This window comes from Kogia breviceps, chromosome 6 (assembly GCF_026419965.1).
Source record: "Kogia breviceps isolate mKogBre1 chromosome 6, mKogBre1 haplotype 1, whole genome shotgun sequence".
NCBI classification, from domain to species: Eukaryota; Metazoa; Chordata; class Mammalia; order Artiodactyla; family Physeteridae; genus Kogia; species Kogia breviceps.
The window spans coordinates 143,311,460-143,338,470 of record NC_081315.1 but is presented as its reverse complement, the minus strand read 5'-3'; the positions used below and the strand labels follow the sequence as shown (position 1 = coordinate 143,338,470).

The window sequence follows — 27,011 nt, the reverse complement described above, 5'->3', positions numbered from 1 at the left end:
GTGCCGTGGGGACGGAGGGGGCAGAGCTCCGGGCTCGGGATATATCCCGGAGGAAGAGCCAACAGGGTTTGCTGGTGGCTTCGATGGGGAAGAGATTTCAGGAGGATGCGAGTCTGAGAAAGGCTGTACAGGATGCGCCGAGTCCTAACACGTCCCAGTCCTAACATACAAAGGGCCTGAGGCAGGAGCACGGATGGGGGTTGGGGGCCACCCACTTCTCCCCCCACCCAGCTCTGTCCTGCACCGCGAGGGACCTTGGGCACGTGTGTGGACCGCAGCCTGAGCTTCCCCTCCGCATCCACACACGGGCACTGCGGGCCCCCGTCCCTCGGGAGGGCCAGGGGAGGGGCCTGCCCTGGCTGCGGACGGGGGCGGGGCCTCCACTCTCCCAGGGCTGCAGGCTCTGGGAGCGGCGCATCCCCTTGCCCCGTGGGACCCTCATCCTGCGGGAGGGTGTGGCCCGGGGAGGCCCCGAGAAGGGTGCTCTGAAATGAAGGGGGCCCTGGCCGCCAGGTCTAGTGGGGGGACTAGAGGTGGCACAGTCCACGGCGATGAGGAGGCGCAGGGCTGAGCGCAGGTCGTGGGATGGGGGGCACTGGAGTTCGGTTCAGACACGTGGCACCAAGGTCTCCTGTCTGATCAACCTGCACAGTTTGGTGGGCTCCGCCTCCAAAACGAGGGGTGCAGGAAGAATGATGGAAGGCGCCATCGACCAGGTGGGTCCTTCATTTCACAAGTGAGGGGTCGGGGGTCAGTGAAGGCGTGAGTGGCTGAAGGTCACACGGAGGGAGAGAGCGACCTTTGGGTCCACCCCTCTGCCTCTGGCCGCCCTCTCCCGCAAGCCAGCCCTGCCCTCCGGATGTCCTTCTCACAGGAGGCAGGCAGGACTCAGGCCGTGATCTCTCCTGCACAAATACCCAGGGGACTGGAGGAGGCCAAAGTGGAGACAGACTCAAAGTGAGGCCTCAGCAGTCATCCAGCGGAGAGACGGTGATGGCACGGACGAGGGGCAGGGGGGGACACGAGAGATGGTGACAGAGCCTCCGGACCCCTCGAGAGCCACGGCAGTGGCCAGTCACCCCACTAGCCCCAGGACCTGGTGGGCAGAGATGCTGGGCCGGTGGCTTTGGAGACCACATTCACTGCACAAAGGGGCTGTCAACTACAAATTGGCACTCTCCACTGGCACTCGCCACCTCTACAAGGACTAAACGATGTGCTGTGGCAGCTGCTGACCTTCAACACCCGCTGAAAGGAGTTCAGGGTGGAGAGCAGGAAGGAGGCCCTCTGTGCTCTGGGAAAAACTGGCAGAGCAGGTCCTCAGATAGTTAGATATTCTCAGGAGATGATTTTATGAGCCCAGTTCTTGTATCTCCTCATATCTAGAAAAGCACTAAATTCCTTCATGGTGACGTCTGTTCCTCATGACTAGCAGAAACGTTCTGCAAAAACTATGTGCTTGATTGCATGTATCCCCCCCTTCACCAAAATCACAGATATACTGACCTTCCCCCCTCCCTCTTTGCGGCAGTTTCTCAGAGCTCTCTGAGACCCCGTCTCCCGGGCTACAGTCCTCATTTTGCCCCAGATAAAACTTAACTCACACCTCTCACGTTGTGCTTTGTTTTACAGTCGACGGGACTCAGGCCTGATTCAGTGACATGCCCTCCACACTGCCTCAGCCAAGGGCAACAGCGCTGCTTAAAAAAGGACAGTGATGACATAACAGCCAACGCTTCCTAGGAGCCAGGCACTGGGTTACATATTTTCCATCCATTACCGCATTGGGCCCTTTTTACAGAGGGGGTACCCTGGGCTCAGAGAGGGGAAGTGACTTTCCCAAGGCCACACAGCTACTAAGACAGAGCCAGGAGGAACTCATCTCGGGCCTGAAAGCCTGGGCTTTAGCACCTCTCGTGCAGTCTTCAGGGGAGAGAAAGCTGCAGAGGAGCCGTGAGAACAGGGCGTCTCTTGGGAAATGTGAGACATAGTGGCGCAGGGCAGGGGCTGTTCCCTCTGACACACCACCGAGCCCAGAGCTCTCTGGGTTCCTGCAGCCAGCATCCTGCATGGGGACCCGGGCGGAATTTCAACTTCACACACCGTGTAGGCCAGGGAAGGAGCAAAGCAGTGGCAAGGTCCCCAGTCTCCAAGGAACTGGGAAGCAGGCCCGGGGCTCTGTGTCCAAGGAGGAAGCAAAGCCCAGCAGAAGTGATGGCAAACATCTGCTGGGCACCCTGAGCACGGTGCCCGCCTCTCCCACGGCGGCGCGCAGCTCGGTGCCAAGCCGCGGACCCACTTAAGCTCTGTGTGGCATCGTGCGTGCCATGCGGGCTCTGGCCGGTGGCCTATGACACATGGGCTCTGAGAAGAGGCCCCAGGATCACTCCTGAATCCCCCCAACCCCCCTGATGGATGCTCGGCGCTGTGATCTCAGAGGGCACTGTTTCCCTAGCACCTGGGCCTGCCGCCTCCTCCCCCAAAAGGCGTACACATCTTTCCTGATACTCCCCCCTCCCCCCATGTCTGAGGTCACCCAGTCCACGTGGGGGCCTCCACCACAGAAAGGCCCCCCCCGGGATGGAACCCCAGATCCTAGCTCTGCCTTCTGGACGCCCCAGCACTGCCCACTTCCTGGGCCCCAGGACAGCACTTGGTAGTCTGGAAAGAGCCATCATGCCCTCTTTAAACCTTCTCGTTTCCAGACCAAGCGTCCCTGTTGCCAAAACTGGCCCGCACGCATGCCCCTTTGAGATGGCCCTCCCCTCCAGAGAGGGAGTTATTTCCCTAATCCTTGAACGGAAGCTGGTCTTGGCCCTGCTTTGGTCAATACAACGTGCGGAAGTGATGTCGTATGAGATTCAAGCCCAGGCCTGCAGCCCCATGTATTCCCCTTCTTTCTCAAACCTCTGTCCAGCTGCCATGCGTGCAAGCCAGGGCCGGCATGCTGGAGGACAAGAGGGGCAAGTGCACCAGTAGCCCCTCTGCCCCCAGCACCGGCCAGCGAAGCCCCAGAAGCAGAGCTGCCTGGAGGACAGGCTGCAGACACACGAGGGAGCCTGGCCGAGAACAGAAGCCCCACCAGGTTCACCCACCCACACTGTCCAACCACAGAAGCATAAGCCAAATGGACGGTCGTTATTTTAAGCCACTAATGTGGGGGGCCGGTCGTTACGCAGCAGAAGCTAACCCCTATACGTCACCAGCCCTGCTGCGTCAGTGGTTTGTCCTGCAGAGGGCACGGCTTCCAGCTCCCTCAGGGTCTGAGCTAGACGTCTTTGAGATGTGATGTCATTTTTAGAAGGTCCCCTGCAGAGTGGAGACCATGGCCTCTACTGGCCTCCACACACCTGCCTCCCTGCTAGCACCAGCTGGCACAGTGTCCCTCCCGCCCTGTTTCTCCAATTCTCCCCACTCTCTCTCATTCCAGGACTTGGCATGGGTGGTCCGAATCCCCCCCAGCTGCTCGCTCACTTGGGTTCAACCCCAAGTCTCAGCTGGATGCTGCTTCCTCCAGGAAGCCCGTCTAACCTCTGATCTACCATCGCTCCCCTCCTCTGCACCCCCCACACTTCCTCTGTGACAGACAGCATCCCGGCCACCCGTCTGCCTCCCCCTTCAATGGAAGCCCCGGGAGGGCAGAGGCCAGGTGTCTCCTGGAACTCTGAGTGCCCCAGGTCTAGGAGAGAACCCGGAGCAGGTAAGCGTCCAGAAAAACTAGCTGAGGGAAGGGGGTGGGGCATGGAGAGGAGGCACGGGTGACAATGTCTTAGGTTGGCAAGGGCTTCGGGCTGATGGCACCTAGTAGGTGCTTCACAATCAGGTCTGCTTGTGTGAAACCAGTCTGGAAACTCAACCTCATTCGGGATGCTTCCAACCCTCCGTGGGCTTTCTCCCGTATGTTCCCGTGCCGTCAGCTGCAGAAGCGCCAGCACCAGAGCCCCTTGAGGGGCCGCTCGCCCCGATCTTCTCCCACGGGCCCGGGGGGAGCCTCGCTGCCCCTCCCATCCAAGGCAACAGGGCGGTCCTCGACCCACTCCCCATGGACCTGAGCAAGGCTCTTCCCCCTCCCAACCCTACAGCACTGGCATCGGCCCGAGCGCCGGGACTAGACGTCCAGAGTCGAGACACAGGCAAAGGGTCACGCCCGGCAAGGGCAGCTTCCTGGAGAAGCGCCCCCCAGTAACCGCCGGCCCTGCTCTGCAGAGCTGGGGGAGGGAACACACCCACCTTACAGGTGGGCAAACAGGTTGAGAACCGGTGAGCCGCTTGCCTGAGCTCAATCATAAATGGCGAGAGCTGGGAACTCCAGAATCAGGTGCCACAACAAACGTTAGTTTGTAACCCCAAACAAAGTAACACTCCTAGCGTCATAAAAATGGCTCCGTGGGACGAAGTGAGAGAGTGGCACGGACATATACACACTACCACATGTAACACAGCGAGCTAGTGGGAAGCAGCCGCATAGCACAGGGAGATCAGCTCGGCGCTCTGTGACCACCTAGAGGGGTGGGAGGGAGACGCAAGAGGGAGGGGATATGGGGATATACGTATGCGTACAGCTGATTCACTTTGTTGTAAAGCAGAAACTAACATACCATTGTAAAGCAATTATACTCCAATAAAGACGTTAAAAGAGAGAAGAAAAAAAACCAGCTCCCCATCTTGGACCCTGTGCTAAGCAAACTTTACCAAGAGTATCTCGCACTCCACCCCAGCAGGTGCCTCTGTGTAGAAGAGGCAGCCAGGGCTCAGGGACATGGACCGACCATCCCCGGCACCGACCGGTCAACGGCAGAGCTGCCCCAGCCCCTCGATGCCCCTCGGCCGCTGGCACGTTCCCTGGACGCTGCTCGGCCCGTAAACAGGTTTATGGCTCCGTCCTTCAAAGCACACTCAAGCAAGGTTTATTACATACTAGGAAACAAAGATAGGGTTTTTTTCATATGTTTCCCACTCAGGGAGTTCCATTAAAATGCAATAAATCTCCAGGACAGAGTGTGACTTTAATGCAAAGGGCAGGAGATGCAGCTCTGCTCTTCTGCAGACCACAGGGAAAGGTGGGGTGGGGAGGGTGCAGGATGTGCGTGGGGGGAAGGAATGCAACATTCTGGGTCCTGCCCGTCCCAGCCTCGGCCCACCCCCAAGAACCACAAGGAATGGGACTTTGTACTCAACTGGGTCCTGGAGGACAAGGAAAATGAGGCTTTGTGGTCCAAGCACCTTGTCAAATACCATCTCCCTACTCCATGGTTCTGCTAAACCGTGGCCCCCTACACCCTGCAGTCACACTGTCCCATCTCGCTGTGCCCTCCGAACGCTGCAGCCCTGTGCTGGCTCTAATCCATAAGCCCCCGCATAGCGCCCCACCGCCTATAAGACAGAGTTCAATGCTCTTGGGCTGGCACACAACGTGTCCTTGGTCCAACCCCTGCTGGACTCCCCAGCGTGGTCTCCCACCCTCCTCTGCCCACCTCACATGTTCGCCACTCCAGACTTCTTAGGATTCCTCTCACACCAGGCTGGTTAGTGCCTCTGTGCTTTTGCATATAACGTTTCCTCTGTCTAGAAGGGTCTTCCTCTGCCTGACTGCCTGGAAAACTCCTATTCATCCTTCAAAGCCCAGTTCAGATATCACCTCCTCTGAAACGTCCAGTCACCCTCTCCCATGGGTTCCTTAACAGTAGATAGATGTTGGTCCCTCCTTCAGCTCCTTCCTCTCTGACAAGGTTGATGTCTCATTCATGGCCAATCCTAAGGCCTGGCAAAGTGGCCTAGAGAAAAAGAAGATGCTCCAGAAATATTTACAGAATTCGATTATCTGAAAACAGTCTTACTACTATCTCATGTTCAATCCTGGTGTTCCAGCCAGGCCTTCAAGTGACCAGAAACAGAGACAACCTAAGGGCCATCACCTGTGGATGCCTTCATGCCCTGTGTGGTCAAAAGAATAATGAATCCCCAAACGTGTCCACCTCCTGAAGCCTGGAGCTTGTGTGTTACCTTGTAGGCAAAAAGGGACTTGGATGTGTAAGTTAAGGACTTTGAGACGGGGAAATTGTCGCGGATTATGCAAAAGAACCTAATCGAATCACATGGGTCCTTAAAAGGGAGAAACTTTCCAAGCTGTGGCTAGAGAAGGAGATGGGGAAACAAAAGTAGGGTCAGAGGGAGGCAACACGGAGGAAAAGACCACGAGCCAAGGAAGGCAGGCAGCCTCTAGAAGCTGGAAAAGGCAAGGAAAAGAGCTGCCCCTAAAGTCTCAGGTAAGGAAGTCAGCCCTATTCGCACTTTCATTTCAGCCAGCGAGACCCATATCAGACTTCCACCCTCCAGAACTGTATGATAATAAATTTGTGTTGTTTCGAGCCACTACGTTTGTGGTAATTTGTTACAGCAGCAAGAAAAAAACAATGCATCCTGTGCACCAGCTTGGCTGTTTACCATGGGTTTCTCCCAATCCCTGGGCATTGCCCAGCCTCTGCACCATTGCCCCACTGCCTAGAATGCCTGCTCCCCCCCGCCACTTCACCTGCCCTTTTCTGCCTAGTGAACTCCTATTCATCCTTCAGAACCCACTTCCCAGGTCCCTCTGATGGGACCCTGTGCCCTGGGGTAGGCCTGGACACCGCATCCCCTGAGGCTCAGCCGTGCCTCCCAGTGCACACACTGTAGGGCACCATCTTGGATTCTCTGCTCTCCCACCGGTTGGCCAGATCCTGGAGGGCAAGGGCCTGTGCTCTGTTGTTCTGAATCTTTGGTGCCAAAGCAGTTCCTGACACATCGCAGGACCTCGGGAAGCAACTGGTAAGTGACCAGGGCTTGGGGTGGTCAGGGTCAGAGGTCTCCACTCATTTGTGGAATTTGTAGAACAATAAGGAGGACCTCACCTTGCTGCCAAAGCTTTCGTTTAGCTGGAGGTACATTCGCCCCAGGAAAGAAGGCACATTTATCTTATTTCCTCTTGCCTAAATGGCTCTAATTTCTCTGCTCCCAGTACAATCAGTAACAGCCTCAGGGACAGACTCTCCATACACTCAAATATACGGCGGAATCCCAATACCCTGTAATCCGATAGGCAGGAAAGAAAGTCCACGCTTAAAATTCATCCTAAGAAAATAATCAGAAACATGGAATAATGTACGTACCAGGCCAAGAACACAGCTTTCTTTACATCTTTACGTTAGTGAAAACTGAAAATGACGCAGATGTCTAAAAATGAGGATTTGGCTAAATAAATAATACCTCTTTCATCTGAGGGTATATTACATGGTCACTAAAAATAGTGGTTTTGAAAATATGTGGGAGCAAAAGAAAATGTTTAATAGATAATATTAAATTGGGATTCAAAATTTATAAAACATGTATATATTTACATCTTAAAAAGACTGGTGAGGGGGCTTCTCTGGTGGCGCAGTGGTTAAGAATCTGCCTGCCAATTCAGGGGACACGGGTTCGAGCCCTGGTCCGGGAAGATCCCACGTGCCGCGGAGCAACTAAGGTCGTGCGTCACAACTACTGAGCCTGCGCTCTAGAGCCCGCGAGCCACAACTACTGAGCCCGTGTGCTACAACTACGGAAGCCCACGTGCCTAGAGCCCGTGCCCTGCAACGAGAGAAGCCACTGCAATGAGAAGCCCGCGCACCGCAACGAAGAGTAGCCCCTGTTCGCCGCAACTAGAGAAAGCCCGCGCGCAGCAACGAAGACCCAATGCAGCCAAAAATAAATAAATAATAAAATTTTTAAAAAGGAATAAAAAGACAGGTGAGAATATTCATCTTAAACATTAACATTTGTAATCTCGTAAGGTGGCTTAACACAGGATTGTTTTTATGCTTCATTTATTGTATAGTTTCTAAAATTTCTGTGATGATCGTGTATTATTTTTTTCAAGGAGATTTTTTTAGGGAGAATTTTCTGGAGAGGAATTTAGCAACACCCTTACCAAGAATATCTTTTAAAAGGTTTAATGGCGTTACACAGCGTCCTATTTTGAGGAAGTGGTAGGTGGTTGCCTCTGAATTCCCTGTAGATTTCAATCAAGCTCAGTAAATCCCTGGGCACAGCTCCCTGTTGCGAGTTTCTGCCAGGTGCGGAAACCACAGGAAACCCAGATCCCAGAAGAGATGAGGCGGTGGCTGTGCGATAGGGTCTGGGGGAGCCCAGAGAAGGGGCCTGAGCCAGCCAGGGCGGGGGTGGGGACGGCGGACCTGGGAAGGACAGAGCGGGAGGGGACACCTGGGCACACAGGGATGGGGAGACAGGGAAAGCAAGAGGGGTCCTTCACGGGGCTGCTGCCGAAGCCCGGGGGGGGCGGGCTGCTGCCCTGCCGAAGGGGTGAAGGTGAGGGTGGGGGGGAGAACCCTAGAGGGGGAAGCTGCGGCGTCAGGAGGACCCACGAGATGGTTCTTAGCTAAACGCAGGCCCGAGAAACACAGCATCACCTCAGACTTCATAGGCCGCCCCTCCTCACTGAGCATCTGTCTCCCCCATTTCTCAAAAGAGCGTCTGGGATAATCGTATGGGTTGGGAAGCTGTGCTGTGCGCTCAACACGTAAAGGGTCGCCTGCGTGGGCCGGGCTGTCAACATCGCCGCAAGAGACACCAGATGCCCCTGCAAACCATCGGCAAAAAGCTAAATTCAGAGCCCACACTCTGCTCCGGACCACCCTCAAGTACCCGGAACCCGTGTGCTTGCTGACCTCGTCTGCTCTGTCCCTGAGAGCTCTTCTAGAGCCCAAGGAAGGCCTCGCCAGCCTCCAGGAATGGGGTTGGGGGAGCGGGATGTAGGAGAGAGAGAGGGGAAACCACAGATGCACACGGCAGGCAGGTGAGCCCAGGTGGGCAGGGGCTCCCTAGAGGTAGGTACCACACAGGAAGCTGGGACTCGGGCCTGACCGGGATAGAGGAGGCCGGATGTTCCCATCACCTCCCAAGGCCAGCAGCTGCACTCCTATGATGCAGCCTCGGGTGCAGAAGGAGTTTTGATATGTGTTGCATGTGGATCTGGCAGAGCTTGGCGGGATGGATGCAGGGGAGGGTGAGGAGGAGCACACGTGAGATGCCACTGTGGCCAGAGCAACAGGGAAGGCGCTGTGTGGTAGGGAGAGCTGCCCCGGAAGAGCAGGGAGCCTGTGGTGCCCGAGGCCTGGGGATGAATCTTTTTCCAGGAAGTCTTCCCTGACTACCACTTGCTCTGTTCAACAGAGTGGGGCTGTCCAGTGCTCCCCTGGTTCTCTCAGCCCCATCACAGTGCAGACTACCTGCATGGCCATGGGTCATTTGCTTATCTGTTAACGCTACTAAACTATGAGTCTTGGGGGGCATCACGGTACCTTACTCAAATACAGAGGCTGGACGGAAGGATGGGTGGACCCATGACGGACGCGTGGGTGGGTGGACATGCACAGATGGGGAGACAGGGGATGCATGCACCAATGGATGGATGGGTGATGGATGGGAGAGAAGAGAGGAGGGAGGCAAGCGGGGTGAGGAAGAGAGGAAAGAGGCAGAAAAGGAGGCAAAGCCAGTCGGCAGAGAAGACAGTCAGTTCTAGTGACCGGCAGGGTCCTTGGCGCTGGGACAGAGGAGCCAGGCCCTGAGGAGGGCCAGGTATTGGGGTCAAGATGGAGGAAGAGGAGGCCTGGGGGTTGGGGATACTGAGGGATTTCCTCAAACTTCCCGTGACCTCTCGGCCACCCCAGATCTGTCCCAGAGTATTTTGCAGGCACCTCGAGGCCTTGGAGGCTGACCTCATCCAACTGTTGATTCCAGCTGCATTATTTATTGAATAGACTCAAATCCTGGAAGCTTTTAAGTCAGCACCTCCCTCGATTCCTACCTGCTCTGAGTCTTGTTTAAAACGAACTCAGATCTCCATGGTGATGCTCAGGCAGACACAGAGAGAGACGGGCCCAGGGGTGGAACGCGGCTGTCGGAAGGCCAGCGGACACTTTAGGGGAAGAGGCCGAGGCGGGAAGCAGCCCCCCGGACGCCCCCTAGGTGCCAGGCGTCGTACACGCAGGAACTGTTGTCAGGTTCACGGCCACCGCGAGGTCTGTGCCATCAGGCTCACGATACAGACACGCCCGGGGAGGGAAGGCACGGAGCCAGAATGGAAACTGGATCTGTCTCGGGACATGGACCACGCAGCCAGCCAGACCACAAAGGGATCCCAGCACCTGCCGTCTGAGACTTTCTCTCTAAAATAAGCCCCGCTCTTCCCGGGCCACAAGGGCAAGGCTTGTCACCTGTTTAACGTTCCTTATGAACACTCAGCATTGTCCGCCTGTAAGGACCCTAACAGCACGACAGCTCTTTGCCCAGACATTCGGGGCCCCTAAGACACAGGCTGTGGTGACCGAGGCTGCCCGTGGGCTTCTGGAACGCTCTGCACATGGCTAGGCTCTGCCCACCTCACCCTCAGGACAGCCCAGCTGGGCAGACGTCCCCTCCCCCAGGCCATCAGCCGCCTCCGCAGAGAAGGACCTTGACGCTTCTTTACGTTAATGAATGTCAAGAGGTCATCGTCTGGGGACTTCCCTGGCGGTCCAGTGGTTAAGACTTCGCCTTCCAATGCAAGGTGTACGGGTTCGATCCTTGGTCGGGAAGCTAAGATCCCACATGCCTTGCGGCCAAAAAACCAAAACATAAAACAGAAGCAATGTTGGAACAAATTCAATACAGACTTTAAAAATGGTCCACATCAAAAAAAAAAAAAATCTTTTTTTTTTTAAAAAAAGAGGTAATCGTCTAGCTGTGGTTTGATGGCTCAAATTCCCTAGACTCTGCGTCCTCAACACACAACCCTAAAATTCTCTATGGTAAAAAAATGGAGAGAGAGGGAGATACCCTAGGACCGTAGAACAAAATCTGGTTTGAAACGAAATGGTATCAAAACACAGTAACATTACAGGTAAACAGAAGTGGTCTGGAAATCTCAAAGGCCAGCTCGTCTGGAACATAAAGTCTATACAGCAGAGCTTCCCAAAGCTTGTTCTGTGGAAAACCAACCCCAGGAAATGCTCAGCATAACAAAAATAAAATAACACTTAAAAATTAAAGTGTATAAATAAAACAAAATTTAAACAAGTAATTGACACAAATAAAAATTAAATTCAAATTTAAAATAAAATAAAATTTTTTTAAAAAATGAAAGCTCATGGAATCAGTTGGGACGGAGAAATGCCACGCGACCTTCTCCTGGAGATGTACGACGCCCATTGGTGTGTTAGAGACTCCAGTACATCCTACTGCAAAGGACCCGGATTGGTTTCCTTCCACCTAAGTAAGTTTACCTGACTTATATGACCACAAAACATGTATTTTCTGGAAACACCTATGACCACCTGTGATACTTTTGACTGTCATTCAGCAAACATTCACTTCACTCCCCTCCCCTCCCCCACTGGTGTTGGCTTTGACCTGTGACTTGCACTGGCCAATGGAATTTAGCAAATGTGAGTGAACAGAAGCCTTATATGTTCTTGGGGGATGGGGAGGGCTTGACTCTCTTGCTCCCATGTCGTGCATGGGAAGAACGGGTCCTGATGGCCTTTGGCCAGTCAGCTGGGCTCCCAGCACAAATGCAGATGTAGCAGAGCCAAGCCCACCAACCTGCAGCTCAGGTGGAGCTGCCCGGCCACCCCAGCCTAAGGCAACCAAACCACAGTTGCCCCAGGGAGAGAGAAGTTCCTGGTGTTTGCCACCGAGTTTGGGGTGACTTGTTACACAGCATCATTGTCACTGAGACTGACTAATACACCAGCCTACAGAAACACTCTTCTAAGAATCGCATTTCTAAGAATCGCATGTTAAAAAATACGACATAGAGGAACATTCTTAGGAGGAAACATTCTTAGAAGGTGTTGGGAAAGAATGAATGGCACATAGTAGGAGCTCAGGACACAGCTGGAGGACACCCATCTTAAAATTAAGGGTCCTGGAGAGGACTTGTGTTATTCACAGTGGAGAGGCAGGGTTGAAGAGAAAAATTCAGCAATGGATGGGCACGAGATATGAACAGGTTAAGTCCCAGAGGAGGAGACTTGAATAGTCAATGAACAAAGGACAGTATGTTCAATTCCATGAAAAACCACGCAATTGCAAAATACAATAATATTGAACTACGCTCTCACATCTGCTTGAATGCAGACATATAAAGTCTGATGATTCCAGAGACGTGGGGCTGGAATCACTGCAAACAGATTGACAAAGGAAGAGAAGAAGGAAGGTGGGGACATGGAAAGATAGTCTCTGCAGCCCTAATGAGAACAGCTAAATCCGGGGGACAAAAATCCTTGCGCTCCCACAGCAGGGGAAGGCTTAAGCTCAACCAGCCTACGTGGCCTACGGGGATAAATTACCAATTACTCAGCAGGAATATCAGTCACACTTCTAAAGGCAGCACGATGCCATTTACATTAATTTTTAAAACACAGTAAACCGTAGACTATATTGATTGTGGATAGACTCGTACTTGTGTACTTAACACATGATGCCCCCCTGGGGAATGATCGCGGCAGGGTTCCTTCTGGGATGGGGAGGGTGGGGCGTGGGGGAGGCGGAAGGAAGGGGGAGGTGGAAGGAGGGAGGAGAGAGCTGGGCTGGACCCGAATCTGGAGCAGTGTGTTTCTTTAAGAGCTGGAGATCCCAGAAAGAAAAACAAAATTAACATGTGTCACAGCTAGGGAACCGGTATTGGGCTAGACTAGTCTCTGCTGCGGAGACAGCTGAAGCCCTAAATTCCAGTGACTTAACCCATATTATCCCTGCTTCCCGTCCACTGGCTCAAACAAATCATACGACCCCAGAATAAGCACAAGGGAGGCCAGGGAAGGGAGCAAAAGCTTGCATTACTCGGTGAGCACGCAGTCGTCTCTGGCACGTGGGTACCCAGGGAAGCTGGCACGCCACATTCCGCGCTTTCTTGTGCGTGTGAAAGATCTCACGATTGAAGTGAGGACGGCGGGAGAGAATCGGCCTCCCCGCACCCCCGTAAAAGGGTGGGAGTTCCAGCAAGCCACTCAGAGAGACCCTGAGACCCGGCCCATGGGTTTCGCCGAGGGTGCCCCCAGCTGAAGGTCCTGCCCGAGGTCACAGGTGCGGGTAGAAGGGCAGGGCTGGCGTGGCCTTCACACCGTCCAGGCCCAGGGTGAACGGGGGCCATGGACCAGGGGCTGCATCACGGCAGAGGGAAGGTGGGCCGAGGTCCGCTTTCTCTCCGGCTCAGAATGCTCCCAGCCCCTCTTGTTCTGTTTGACGGTATTGGGGCCACCTCTGTGCCTCTGGCTCCTACACCACCTGCAGGGATGGCCTCAGCAGCAGCAATCCGGGCTCTTGAAACTCGGCCCTGCAGTTGCCCAGACCAAGTAATGCGAGCCGTGAGCCTCGTCCAGCACTGCTGTTTGCCTAGTAGCCCAGCAAACTCAGCGTCTCCTCAGGCCCCGCCCAGACCTGGGAATCAGAGTCTGAATTTCAGCCAGACCCCAGGTGAGTCACAGGCCCCTGAAAGTGGGAGGGGCCCTGCTGTGGGAGATGGATTTTTCAACTGGGGACAATATCGCCCCCAAGGGGGCACAAATGGGTTCTTGAGGGTGTGAAGATTCTTACCGTGCAAAGCACGCATCCCACATAGAACTTAAACAGAAATACAGCGGTGGGCAGGGAAGGGGTTGGGGGAAAACGTCTAAGAAGGCTTCTCGCAGGAGGGAAGGGGCAATCGTGGAAAAGCAGTGGGTCCCCGTTTCCACACTGAAAGGCCGGCCTCCCGGAGCCCCCTCAGTTCCTGTCTGTCACCCACTCGGCCTGAACTCCCTCGGCACCTGGCAGAGAGCCCTGAACCACGGGAAGAACCTCTGACCTCCTCCTGCAAGACGGTGTGCAGGAACACACGGGGACACGTACAGATCATTTCGTTCTAATTTTCCTATTTCTGAGACTATTTATGCTGATCTTAAAATCGTTACAGTTCTATCATGGAGGAGATACAAATTGCACATGAGGCCTTTAGACGCTCCACGAGCATCCCTGTTCTTCTGTACTTGGCACTGCAGCTTCTGGCTCCGCCCACTGCAGTTCCCCTGCCCGGACTTGGACGGGGAGCGGAGGCGATGCGCGGCTGTTGGCCGAGGGGGCTTCCAGGGCAAGTAAGGAGGACAAGACGTGGGCGTGTGTGCATGTGTGCGTGTCAAGTCCCTAAGGCCCTGCAAGGAGCGGGGCTGGTGGGGGGAGGCAGTGAGGTGAGCTGGGACCCCCTGAGGGTGCCGAGGGAAGTGTGGCTGAGGGGACAGAGGACAGGGACAGGTGCAGGAGCCATGGAGGCAAACAGACCCAGGCGTGATCCCAGAGCTTGGCGACGCACTGTGTACTGGGCTGAATGGTAGCACCAGAAAGATCTGTCCTCATCCTAACCCCCAGACTGCGTGCGACCTTATTTGGAAAAGAGGCCCTGGCAGATGCAATTAAGTTAGAGATCTGGAGATGAGATCACCCCGGTTTACCTGGGTGTGTCGTAAACCCAAAGACAAGTGTCCTTATAAGGAACGCACAGAGGAGAGACACACGCGGTGCTGGGGGGAGGCCGGGCGACGACGGAGGCAGAGGTGGGAGAGGTCTCCAGCGGGAGCCCAGCCCTGCCTGCGTCTCGATTTCGGACTTCCGGCCCGTAGGACTGTGGGGGAACAAACTCTTCTCGCTGTAAGCCCCCCCAGTGTTCAGTCATTTGTCCCAGCAGCCCCAGGATATTTGCACAGACTGGACACGCAGGCCAGGGCAGGGTCAGCGGGCTCCTCCAGTTGCCATTCACCTCAGGGGGCTCCAGGAGGGGAGGTGGACCAGCTCTGTTCTCATCCGACCCGATGCCAAGCAGCAGCTTTCTCAGTGGTGCGGGGCTCCCTCCCTCCCACCCACGCTGGCACTGATGCAAAGGGGCCCGGAGGCTGAACGGAGAACAGCAGCCACGCAGAAGGAAGGCGCAGAGTGCTAGGCCATTGAAGCCGGCCGGGGAGAGGCACTCCTGACAAGGGGCCCGTGAAATGCAGGACAATTAAAAATGCATTCAGCTTGGATTTCGGAGAGCCATTTCCAGAATGTAAATACCACACCTGTCATTAGAAATGTATCGATTGCAATCACACAGGAGAATTCTTGGGAGGCTGGGTGCGCGTTCAGCAAGTGTCTCTTTAATAACCCCACTGAATACACGTCGCCAGGCACTGGCACCCTTAACCCCCCTCCACTCGCACCCTGAACGGCAGACAGAGGGCGGGTGGCATCCCCCAAAATGACCGATGCCAATCTTCCCCCTTCCAAACAAACTCGCACACGTCTCAGAATAGACAGGACACGAGTAGACGACGCTCACGAGAGAAAACGCGATTAAACACAGAAACTGCCCCCCTTGCTAGGAGCCACAGGCACGCGAGTGAAAACGGCACTGCAGTCCCTGTGGGCCGGTAGGTTAGCAAGTTCGAGAAACGCTGTCAGCCTGAAGCTGGCCAGGAGGCAGGGCACTGCCCCAGGTGGAGAGCTCCTTTCCTCCTGCAAAAGAACTTGGCACTTCAGCGCGCCAGCCGTAAATCTGCTCAGACCGTCTGGCTCCGAACTAGAGCTCCCTAGGATGCTTCCCAGGGAACAAAACGGAAAGGAAAGCACCATGCCGAAACTTCTTCCAGCGGCAGCAGGGCTGAGTACTAGACTGGATCAATTCAAGGGGCGAGTGCAGGGCCATAAAAAATCGTGACGCAGCCCGTGATACAACATGGAAAAGCGGGAAACGCCTTGTATGTGTGAAAGTAAGAAGATTCACAACTTTATTCTAACGTCTCACTGTACAACTATCTCAGCATAAGAGGGATGAGATAAACAAAGAAAGTAATTGGGCCCGACGCGTGGGGATGTGGGTGAACTTTCTTGAAATGACTGATGCTTCTGCATGTATTTTTAATAAAGGAGAGAAAATGTCCGCGTCTAGAGACAGTAATGAGAAAGGGATGTGGAAAATGAAAATCTGTTGATTTGCTTTGGAGAAAAACTAACTTTAGAGGGTGTGCTGTCCTGGGAACGATTCACAGGTAATCTCCTTCAGCTGCACAACCTCCCATCCAGGGATATCTGATCCCCATTTTACAGACAAGGAGACTGAGGCTCTCGGGGAGAAAAAGAGGCCCCTGCGGAGCAGCTCTGAGGTGACTGGTTTGGCCTCCTTGAGACAGGCTGGGACCTGGGACCCTTTGCTGCAGCGCTTGCGCCTGGACGAACATCTCCTGGAGCCACAAAATACAAAGAAACTATAAGGGACTAAAAATACCTGCGAGCACAGTGCAGTTGGGTCAAATTATGGACAACACGGATACAAAAGCTCCCCCCTGCTGCAGCAGGGGCCCCAGTAAAGGCTTGCCTGAATTTCTTGTCTGGCCTCTGATCAATTTCTATTGATTAAGGAGGCCAAGAACCCTGGTCGGGAACATCCTGGTTTCCCTACCTGCTCCTGAAGGTTTCTGAGTCTGGAGGCCTGGTCCCCATGCTGTGGGGCTGGCCAAGGTCTGTCCCGCCCGCCACGCTACCCTGACGAGGACACGCAGCCAATTTTAACGACACCCGGCACCTCTGTCTGAATCAGCACACATTACACCAGGAAGGCCCGCTGACTACCCGAAGCCACAATTTCCGATAACCTCACTTTCTCCGTCCCCAGCGGTGCTGAGATGCTGCGAGAGCAGAGGAAACCGGTACCCACACTCCGGGTGGATTAGCGACCGTTCGTGAAGATCTGGGCCGACAGGCAGGAGGTGGGGAATGCGTTCGTTAGTGGAGGAATTCCGCTTGGAGGAAGAGAAGACAAGTGCCTCTCTCCACTTGGCAGCCAAGGGGACCTGTCCTTGGACCATCCACCTGGCGGGAGGGAGCCCTCCAGGGGCCGGCCCTTCCCAAGGAGACTGGCCCTGAAACCGGTCCTCAAATGTGGATCTTCAAAGGGCAGCCGATGAGATGTCACTGGAACTTTAATGCTCGCACCACTTCCCGCTCTCGTCCCAAACAATGAACGGCCTTATCGGATTTTTGAAAGCAACCTGGTACGAGATTAGACTGTACCAACACATCAAGAAGTTGGGGGTCGCAGCGGGAAAACATCTGTCACAGACTGCTTGTCCCGAGGCCGGCGATGGAATTGGAAAGCAGGCTGGTGAGTTTGGGAGGCAAATCCACGGCTGGGAGGGGCAGGCTAGGGAAGGTGCTTCTGCTGGAAAAGGGAAGGAAAACACACGGCTCCCCAAAGCCCACATCAGCACCAGGGCGAGCAAGCCGGCTGGGCCAAGGTGACACTACTCCTCACCTAGCAAAGACGGAACCCAACTGAAGGGTCCTTTTGGCAACTGGCCAAAGCATTACGGCATTCCCTCAGCAAGAACCATCAATGAATCGTGGAGCGCCTTCACTAAAAGCAAAGCCGAAAGTCAAAAATAAATCAACTCAAGGAGGTCGCAGATAAATCAGGAGTCCCGATCAGCAGGTTTCGGTGTTTCTAATGGATTTCAAATTTAAAAACCAATTAATTATTACTCAAGAAACACATCTTGGAAAGCAAAAAGGGTTCAACACCCAGAGGACATGGGAATGGAGCACGGGGCCCGGAGGACGCAGCATCCCTGACTGAGAGAAGCTTTGAAACCACAGCCCAAGGTGTTGGGAAACTTCCTTCCCCTTCCTGGGTAAGCAGACGTAAATACAAAGATAATCATAACCAAAATGACTTCTCAAGGCCTCCTTCTCTCCCACCTCGTTTAAAACATCAAAGACGCTGCCTAATTCTGGGGCTGAATTCACATTTCACATATAGAGAGACAGTACCCGTCATTGGCCAGGGGCGTTAATTTATTTACCAAGCTCTCTGGACCGAGCCAGGAAGAAAGAAAGACACCCCGGACCGTGAGGATACTGGGCGTGTTTGGGGGACTCCAGGAGCCGCGTCAAAAGCTCAGAGCCCAAGCAGAGGAAATTGCGCGCTGACCTGGATTCACAATGCAAACCCCCTTCCCCGGGGGGAGGAAGAAAAGCGAGGGGAGACGAACACAGCCAGAAAGGAAAGAAAGCAAAGAAGCTTTCTGAACGGTTGTCTGTTCTCCAGCCCTGTGTGTGTCACCGACGAAACACTTCATTAGCTTTCAACTTCTGTATGCATTTTCTAGCCAAAGAAGAGTCGAGAGGCCGCCAGCAAATGGGGGCTGCTCCAGCCGGCCCTTGGGATCTCAGACCCCGGCCTTGGAGACGCGCAGGTATGGGAGGAGAAAAGGCCCACCCTCGGGCTGACTTACCGCCACAGAGAACTTTCCAGAACCTTCCCCATGTCCGCATGGTAATACTTCGTCAGGATCAAGATCACCTGTAGCAGCAACAAAGACAAAGGCAGAAATGAGTGGATTTCAAGTTTCTGAACGGAGGATATAATATATAATGACACTTCCCCCACCCAGGATTTGGGGTCTCTCCAGTGTCAGCTGTCCGGGCCTCTCCAGTTGACCCTGGAGTCCTGGCCACCTTGCCCCAGAGCACTCAGACCCGGCGCCGGTTTCGGCGCCTCAGAATGATTTGGGGAACATCCCAGTCCTGTGAGGGCCACACCCCAGTAGCTGCCACTTGGCAGGAATCACTCCAGCTCAGGCCTGGACTATCTCAAACTGTGGTCCAAGGGATGCTGAGGTGGTGGTCCTGGTGGGCACAGAACGCATGGGGCGAGGCTTCCAAAGAGGGGCTGAGTCCCCACCGGCGCCTTCGAGAATGACCAGCAGCTGGCCAGCACGCAAGACAAGACCGGGGCACCCCCGGAAGTACGTGGTGTCATTACGTTCCTCGGAGGGGCAGCTGATGGCAGAGCCAGCGACAGCGGGCTGGGAAGGTGGGCGAGGACCCAGCCGGGGGTCCCGTAAATCATCGACGGCACACACACTTTTTATTGGCGCTAAACTATTCACCGCACACGCTGGGCCCCACTTCCCAAGACATCTTCATTTCATGCCTGTGCAGAAAATGCCCATGTTTATAAAAATGCAAATCAGTGTGTGTAAGAGCACCCAAAAACTCTCCCCTCAAACATATAACAATCACAGGAAACGAGGCTTCATTCACCTGCCGGGCAGGAAAAGAGCCCCCTCCCCGATTGCTTCACGAGCCACTGCATTTTCCTGTACATCAAATTTCATTTCGCTCACTGCCAGACCCTATTAGCTGCTCCTAACATCCCCGTTGCCATGGGAACCCCGGGAGGTAAAGTGGGAACAGCCCCTGGGTCCCAGCGGCGCCGTTGGCCTGGTTAATTTAGGGTCACCACACCGGCCATCCCCAAGTTTGGTTCCTTCTCACCGAGCAGGACTTTCTCTGCTCTCCGTCTTTGGGGGCGTAGCCACTGCAGCGGTTTGGCTGGTCTTTCTTTCCCTGGTGACTAAAGCAGGCAAGATATAAGGAAGGCATGTCAAGTGAAACAGGACAGTGTGCATTTTAGAGCCAGCAAAGATTAAAAAAAAAAAAAAAAAAAAAAAAAAAAAAAAAACAGAGGTCTTGTCACTGAAGGCGAGATCAGCCTGCCTTACTCGGGAACAAAGCTATTTTCTCCTGCCGCGCTCTCAGGCTGCCCTAGTCAACCAGGAATCCTCTGAAGACTGGGGGAAGGCCGCAGAATGACAGGCCCTGGACGCGCAGGAGACAAGCATATTTTTAACCTATTGATTTATATTTTATACTCTTGCTGTTCCCAGAGGGGATTTCAAGAAGTGGGAGTGTGACAGCTGGAAGGGACCTCAAAGTCTGTTTAATCCGGCCCCATCCAGGGTGAAATCCTCACCCCGACAGCTTTCTCGAGCACCTGCCATCTGGGCTCTGCTAGCACACCTGGAGGGGCGGGGGGCTCAGCTCAGCTCCTACCGTGGTGCCCGGGCCCCTGCGTGGGCTGAGCCCAGTCTCCCGGTAACTTCTGCCCACGTGGACTAGCTCCGCCACTGTGGACAATCGCCAAGGGGTTCCCCCTCCCACTCCCTTCTGGGTGACAGGCCCCACTCACGCCCACCCCCCTTCATCCTAAGCTCCAGCCATGCCTGGCCTTTGCACAAGTTGTTTCTCATCTTGGGACCCTCTTCCCCCCCACCACCTCTAATGCCTTGGTTAAATGCTACTCAGCTTTCAGATCTCAGGCTAATTGACACCGCCTCCAGGAAGTCCCCCAGGCCCCTCCCCTGGATTCAATGTCCCCTCCAAAATCCTTCAGACCCTGTGCTTCCCACTCCCCCAGCACAGCTCACGGGGTCTGTTACCAACACTGGGTAATGAGCCCTTTAGGGAGGGGACTGTGTCTTGTTTTATGCCCCAGCCCTGGGCATAGCGCCTGCTGTATTATGAGCGCTCAAACCGCTCGTTGGAAGAAACAGAGGGGGCATTTCCCAAAGTGACGATAAATAAGGCAATGAAGCCAGGCAGAGGCGATGCCCTGGGCATCCATTCACAAGGCACCCTCTTCTGCCAAGAGGGCACCATCCCTCTTCGTGCAGGGGGACGGACTCACTCGCCCGGCAGCACCCTGACCTGCTAAGCCTGAGGAGAGTCTGGGGTCCCGAGACCAGCACCCGGGTCGTGCCTGCTCGGGGCTGACGCAAGGAGCTGCCCAGCTGGTCAGCCTGGGGGGTGGAGAGAGCAGGGCAGCCCCAGCCGGCACCCCTGACTCTGCAGTTGGCAGCGGGAAGGACCCCTCTGCTTTGGGGGCGGAGCCTTCAAGCTCCAGGCACCTCGGTTTCTGGATCTACGACGAGGAAATAATACCCAGCATCCCCTGGGAGGATGGGGATAAAGTTGTCAGCGGCACCTGGGAAGTGACCCCCACACACCTTGCTAACACTCGCCAATGCCAGCTTTGTCACCGACGTGCGGGCGCCAGCGCACGCGGTTCACCCACATCAACTCCACCCCCGGGGACCCTGTGGGGTCACCGCGTTATGATCCCCATTTGGCAGATGAAGCAACTACGGCAGAGAAAGCTTAAACGCTGCGCCAGAAATGACTCATCCAGGAAGCAGACGAGCGGGGTGTCCGCCTCCTGGATGCAGAAACTATGGGACTTGAGCGCTTAACTGCCAGGCTAAACCCACGTTCCAGAAGAGACGTCTATTCAACGTTGTTTCAAAGAACTAAAGTGTATGACGTGCCTTCTGGGGCCCTCAGCTAGCGGGTTTGGAAACGAAATATCCCAGGAGCTATTTTTCCAGCAGCTGGCGTGTTACTGCAGCTCTGGGGCGCTTTGATCTGGGCGGGAGAAAAATCCGGAATGTGAGTTGGGGCTTCTGTGTTCGGGCCGTTGCCAAGGGTCTCCTCCCCGCCCCAGGGACCGCCTGAGCCCACAGCCCACTGGAGCCTCAGGACGGTCGGAAATCCAAGGAGAAGACAAGGATTGCGAGCTGCCCCTGCCCGCGGGAGGACAGGCCACAGCATCACTATCAGCACGCCATCCCGCATCACCCCCGTGTCCTGCTTTCTGCCTTCCGGTCCTCCGGGCCCTGGGGGCGGGCAGGCTCGTGACGGGGGTGCCGGGGGCTGACGCTGTGCCAGCTCAGCACGTTTATCATCGGATCCTCACTCGGCCCCCCAGGGCGGGGTCGCGACTATTGTTCTCATGTTACTGACGAGGAAACCGAGTCACAGAGCTGACAAGTGGCTCATCTGACACCGCACACAACAGAACCAGGGCCTCTTTGGGCCAATCCCGGGCTTTCATTGGCTGCTTGCATCCCCCGACTTCTCCGTGACGTCCGCCCTCCCAGCATGGGACACACAGATGCCCCTGGCTGAGCCCTCACCAAGGTCCGGCCAGCAGTCCCCTCCGCCTGAGCGAGCAAGCCGTGACCCCAGAGGGGCCAACGTCTCTGGACTTTCCCCAAACCTGCCTGTCCCTGAGGCCGCTGGGCCAGAAACTCTGTGAAGGCAGAGGTTAGGGTTAGTGCTCCTTTGATGCCCCTAAATGCCCAGAGCTTAGCTCAGAGCAAAAGTTCAGCAAGCTCTGCTGACTGAGTGAACGAACGAGTAAAGAAATGAATATCCCCGCGCAGAAGCTGATGACGAGAGGAACCAGAATCTGTCCTTCAGGCCAAGCCACAGCCAACCCCGCTACCCCGATGTCTGGGTTCTCTCCAGAGCCCGTCTGCCTGGACCACCCCTCCTTCTGACCCCAGCAGACACCACCCGAGGGTGCAGAGCACGCCCTGTTCTTGAGCCCTGAGGCTCACTCACAGCACCGCCCAGCCCGACCCTCAGGGCAGGAAGCCCAGGAAGCCTGGTGGGCGTGAGGTCCCCCAACCCCCTTACCCAGCGAGTGTGTCCCCAGCAGCCGGGCCGGTGGGCAGGCACCGACCTGTGCAGATGTTCGGGCCTGCGCTCAGGAGGCCCCGCGCTTGCTTTAATTCTCCGCTGTCACTGTCTTGAAATTCTTAAAGAGCGTGAACGGGGGCCCTAGGCTTTCACGACGCACGGGACCCTGTGAACAACGTAGCTGGTCCCCAGGCAGCCTCCCGCTGCTCTGACGTCCCCAAGTTCAGTGCCCTCCGGCCCTCCCCACGCCCTGGAGGGAGCGTGTCTCCTGGACCCCAGCTCTACACCAAGCCTGCTGAGCCCTGCAGCCCTAGTCAGGGAAGCAAGGAGGGCAGGTCAAGGTCAGGGGCTGGAAGGAGGCTCACATGGGCTTCAGATTAAACACCAGAACCCATGGGAGCCTGGGACAGTTTCCTCCAGTGCCTCACTCTAGAAGTGGGGAGAGTGAGGTTCAGAGAGGGAAAGGGGCTCGGTGGGGACAGATGCTGGTGCCCAGAGATCCAGGTCCAGAGCCCAGCCACGCACCCCCTGCCCCTCACGTTAATCCAGGGCCCGTGCCAGCCTGCTCCCTCACTGTGGGTGGCCAAGGGCTCTCTCCCTAAGAAGGAAAGGAAACCCTGGCGTCCATGATCAGCTCATGGAGAGACCCCCAGCTCCATCACCACCAGCCTGTCTCCGGCCCCCACTCCAGAGTTCAATTCCAAACCCAACAGTGAGTCATTCGATGCGCTCTTCTCCCTTCTCTCCGGTGAGCCTGTTACATTCACTTTGCAACAGGGCGCCGGGCCTGTGTCTCAAAGCGCCTGAAAGGGGTTTACGGTAACAGCCCAGTAGGTGGAGGAAGCCCCGCCCACCAGCCGAGGACCCCAATGCGTCACGAAGGGATCTCTTGCTCTGAGGCGCAGGCTAGTTTGGGGGAGTCTCGGTGCCCAGGGCGGAAGGAGGCCAGCCCCACCTGGAAACAGCATCCACAGCGCTGTTTATATTTTCTCCATCAGGTCTCGCTGGCACTCCTGGCGCCGCTTCTCAGATGCATGAGAATAAAACGAGGCGGGGGCAGTGCACTTGGGCCCCGCTGACCAGTCAGTTAAACCCTCCGAGCCCCAGTTTCCTCATCTGTGACATGCAGCGGACTCACGTAGGACCTCCTAAGGCAGCTGGGAGGGTGCTGCCTATGCACGCGAGCTTACACCAGAAATCAGAACACAGATGCCGGGGCTCAGGCCCCGCCCCCTGAGCGGCCACTGGCCCGTTTCCAGGTCAGTTATTTCCGGAATCCTAGGGTTGCCTTTACAAGAACATCACCACTGATGGGAAGTTGCTGGAGCCTCTTCCTCTCAGTCGGTACCCATCTGGGCCGGAGTCAGCAAGGCGGTGATGGCTCGAGGCGCGGGCTCTTTGAGGGGCTGAGCGCTGGGCTGTGAGCTGGCCTAACCCTGGCATCACTGATGTCCTCCAGGCCAAGCAGACAGAGCCAGCCATGGTGTGGACTAGGCTGGGGCCTCGCTACTCACGGTGGGGTCTGGACCAGCCACACTGGCTCCCCAGGAGATCCTAGAAGTGCAGAATCTGTGTGAGGCCCCACCCCAGACCTGCTGATTCAGAACCTGTGCTTTAATACTTGAGAAGCTGCACTGGCAGGTCCTCACCTCCCCAGGCCTGGATCCCCATCTGCTCACCTACATGAGAAGCTGGGTCTCCTCATATCACTCAGGAGGGCCCTGTCCTCTGCATTCTCACGCTGCTGACCTGTTCCTATTGACCTGGCAGGAAACACACTCTACCCTCAGGCATGCACTCACTGCCATGACTTTTGGTCACCCCAGGGCCTTTGCATATGCTGATACCTGTATGTAGAGCACTTCTCTTCCCCTCTGCACTATCTCTCTCCTGCTGTTGAGTGAATTAATCAGCTGAAAATTGGCTCCAGAAGCCAAGACCATCTCCTGGTGTTGGCCTTTCCCCACACCCACCCCACCTGTCCACTTGCCCAGGTGTGGAAGTTGACTCTGGACTGTGTATGACATTGCATCATCTTGGAACCATCTTGTGGGCTTAGGAGCCCACCTGAGGACTGAGGCCAGACAGGGGTAGGATCCAGCCCAGGGTCACCTGGTAGATACATCCTCTGGCAGAAGCCCACTCCTGGCTCTCTGTACTGTGATGCACTGCTCCCTATAGGAGAGATGCTGAGGATGGGAAGGAGGTCAGGGTCTTTCACCAAAACCTCCAGTGATGACAGCAAATGCTTACACACCACCCACTCCACACCTTACATGCACCAACTGTTCCATTACACAGAGGAACAAACTGAGGAACAGAGAGATAAAACAATGACCCCCAAGATCATAACAACTTGTATCAATATGCGGTGGGCCTTGGATGTGGGAGCAAGTACAACAAATCAGGCATCAAACATTAGGAAGAGAAAACAGAGGTCAAAAAAGAAGACGGAAAATAAGATTTTTTTATGGTGACTTCAAATATTCATTCAGCAAACAGTCTAATCTCTCACATGCCAGGCGTGAAGACCCACAGAGAAGGAAGTAGCCAAGGACCCAGGGCCCGTTGATAATGACATTGCCTCTGCACATACGCTTCCGGGATGCTCGGAAGAGCACTGCCCAGGTGTAGGTATGTTTTTCACTCTCTGTAAACATGTGTTCGCGTATAGAAAGTGTGGGAGGCCAAGCACATGCGGGGATCCTTACATACGATAGTACGGAGGGGCTGTGGGTCACACCCACGCGCAAAGGGCTGCTTTCTGTACCGAGCTGTGAGCTGAAGGCTTCCCCCCCGCCCCCCCGTGAGCCTTCGTGGAGGCTCATGGGATCCGGCCACGGCACCTTACACCCTGTTCCAAAGAAGATGAGAGTCTCAGAGAGGCTGTGGGGGCCTTCCTGGACCCCAGCAGGGGGACCCGCACGATAGAGAAGGCCCCGGCTTGTTTCATCTGTCCCAAGGCTGGTCATGCCCCACCGGTTGGGCAGATTCTCTGTTCCCTTGAGTCTCAGTTTACTCATCTAAAAAATGGGAACAAAAGTCCCTGCTCGATCCACCCTAACCTTGTTGAAAGGTGACGGTGCATCGGAGAACGGACAGATATCAAAGGGCTGTAAAAACTGTAAAGCACTCGTTTACAATAGCCAAGACATGGAAGCAACCTAAATGTCCATCAACAGAGGAATGGATAAAGGTGTGGTACATATATACAATGGAATACTACTTAGCCATGAAAAAGAATGCAATAATGCCATTTGCAGCAACATGGACGGACCTAGAGATGGTCATACTGAGTGAAGTCAGTCAGACAGAGAAAGAGAAGTATCGTATGATATTGCTTATATGTGGAATCTAAAAAAAATTATACAAATGAACTTATTTACAAAACAGATACAAACTCACAGACTTAGAAAACGAACTTATGGTTACCAGGGGGAAGGGTGGGAGGGAGGGATAGTTAGGGAGTTTGGGACTGACATGTACACACTACTATATTTAAAATGGATAACCGACAAGGACCTGCTGTAGAGCACAGGGAACTCTGCTCAATATTCTGTAACAACCTAAATGGGAAAAGCATTTGAGAAAGAACAGATACATGTATACGTATAACTTAAAAAAAAAAAAGACTAAGTAAAGAAGATTCACACCTGGTCATAATCAGGTAACCACTTTACTAGATTCCTATTTTAAAAAATAAACGTTATTTACAAAAAAAAGAAAAACAAATACTGTAAAGCACCACCCCAGGGGAACGGGCTGATTATCAAAACCCAGGAGGGGAGATTTTCATACCGTTGACTGAAAAGAAGAATCACCCAAATATTCACAATGAATTGGGAACTGGACCAGTTTCATGAGAGACCTGTGTCTGCCCACCCTGCACTGGGCAAAGAGGCTGATCTACAATTGCTGGACGCCGGGTGACCTCCCTCCTGTGCAAAGTCCCTCCTGGAGAAGGGGCTGCAGCCTTGGCCCAGTCAGGGCACATCTGGGGGTGGCAGCTTGCTGGCTGACCTGGTGTGAGGCCCGCGGGCACCCCCCTGCCTTATGTACCCACTGTCAGAGCCTGAAACCTACCTCATGTCACCATGCCCCTTGGCCTCTCTGAGCCCAGTATCCTACTCTGCCCTGGGGGATGGCTCGGGACTCGGCAGATTCCTCACCCAACAGCAGAGCTGATCCTGGGCCCATGTCTTGAGGACGAAGACGTCCTACCAGACAAGCGCCGGCCGGCCCCGGTGTCCTCACTACCTGCACTTAGAAGGATGCTGCTCCAGGGAGGGAAAGGCTGGACCAGGACAAGGGAAAGAGCCGCAGGCAGGAGGGGCAGGAACCAAACTTGCTCACGATGGAGCCTCTTTCCAGGCCCCTGGGACCCAACAGCCACCAGAATCACAGCCCATCTACCCCATGGCCCGGCAATTCCACTCCGGGGAGCTCTTCTGTAGATGTCCTTGTGCACACGAACTGAGGGATGTCCAAAGTTATTGCCCGCGATACCGTTTATAACGGCTGGAGACCAGAAACACCGTGCAGATCCACCAGCAGGCCCTGCCCACTCGCCAGGGCACAGCTGCCCATGGGAACACCGTGCAGCCGTCCAAGAGCAAAGACGCCCCACGGACAAGGCAGAATGACCCCAGGATGGTGAGCTCAGTGAG

At 55.0% G+C, this 27,011-nt stretch overlaps 1 protein-coding gene across 1 annotated transcript in view; it reads right to left on the bottom strand.

The window, feature by feature from the left end:
• The window catches only part of SORCS2 (sortilin related VPS10 domain containing receptor 2), a 472,302-nt gene that overhangs the window by 268,453 nt on the left and 176,838 nt on the right, over window positions 1–27,011 (bottom strand). Inside the window, exon 2 of the mRNA XM_059067728.2 lies at window positions 18,315–18,382. Within this exon, the coding sequence (XP_058923711.1) occupies window positions 18,315–18,382 (68 nt within the window). The remainder of the gene's footprint in view (window positions 1–18,314; window positions 18,383–27,011) is intronic.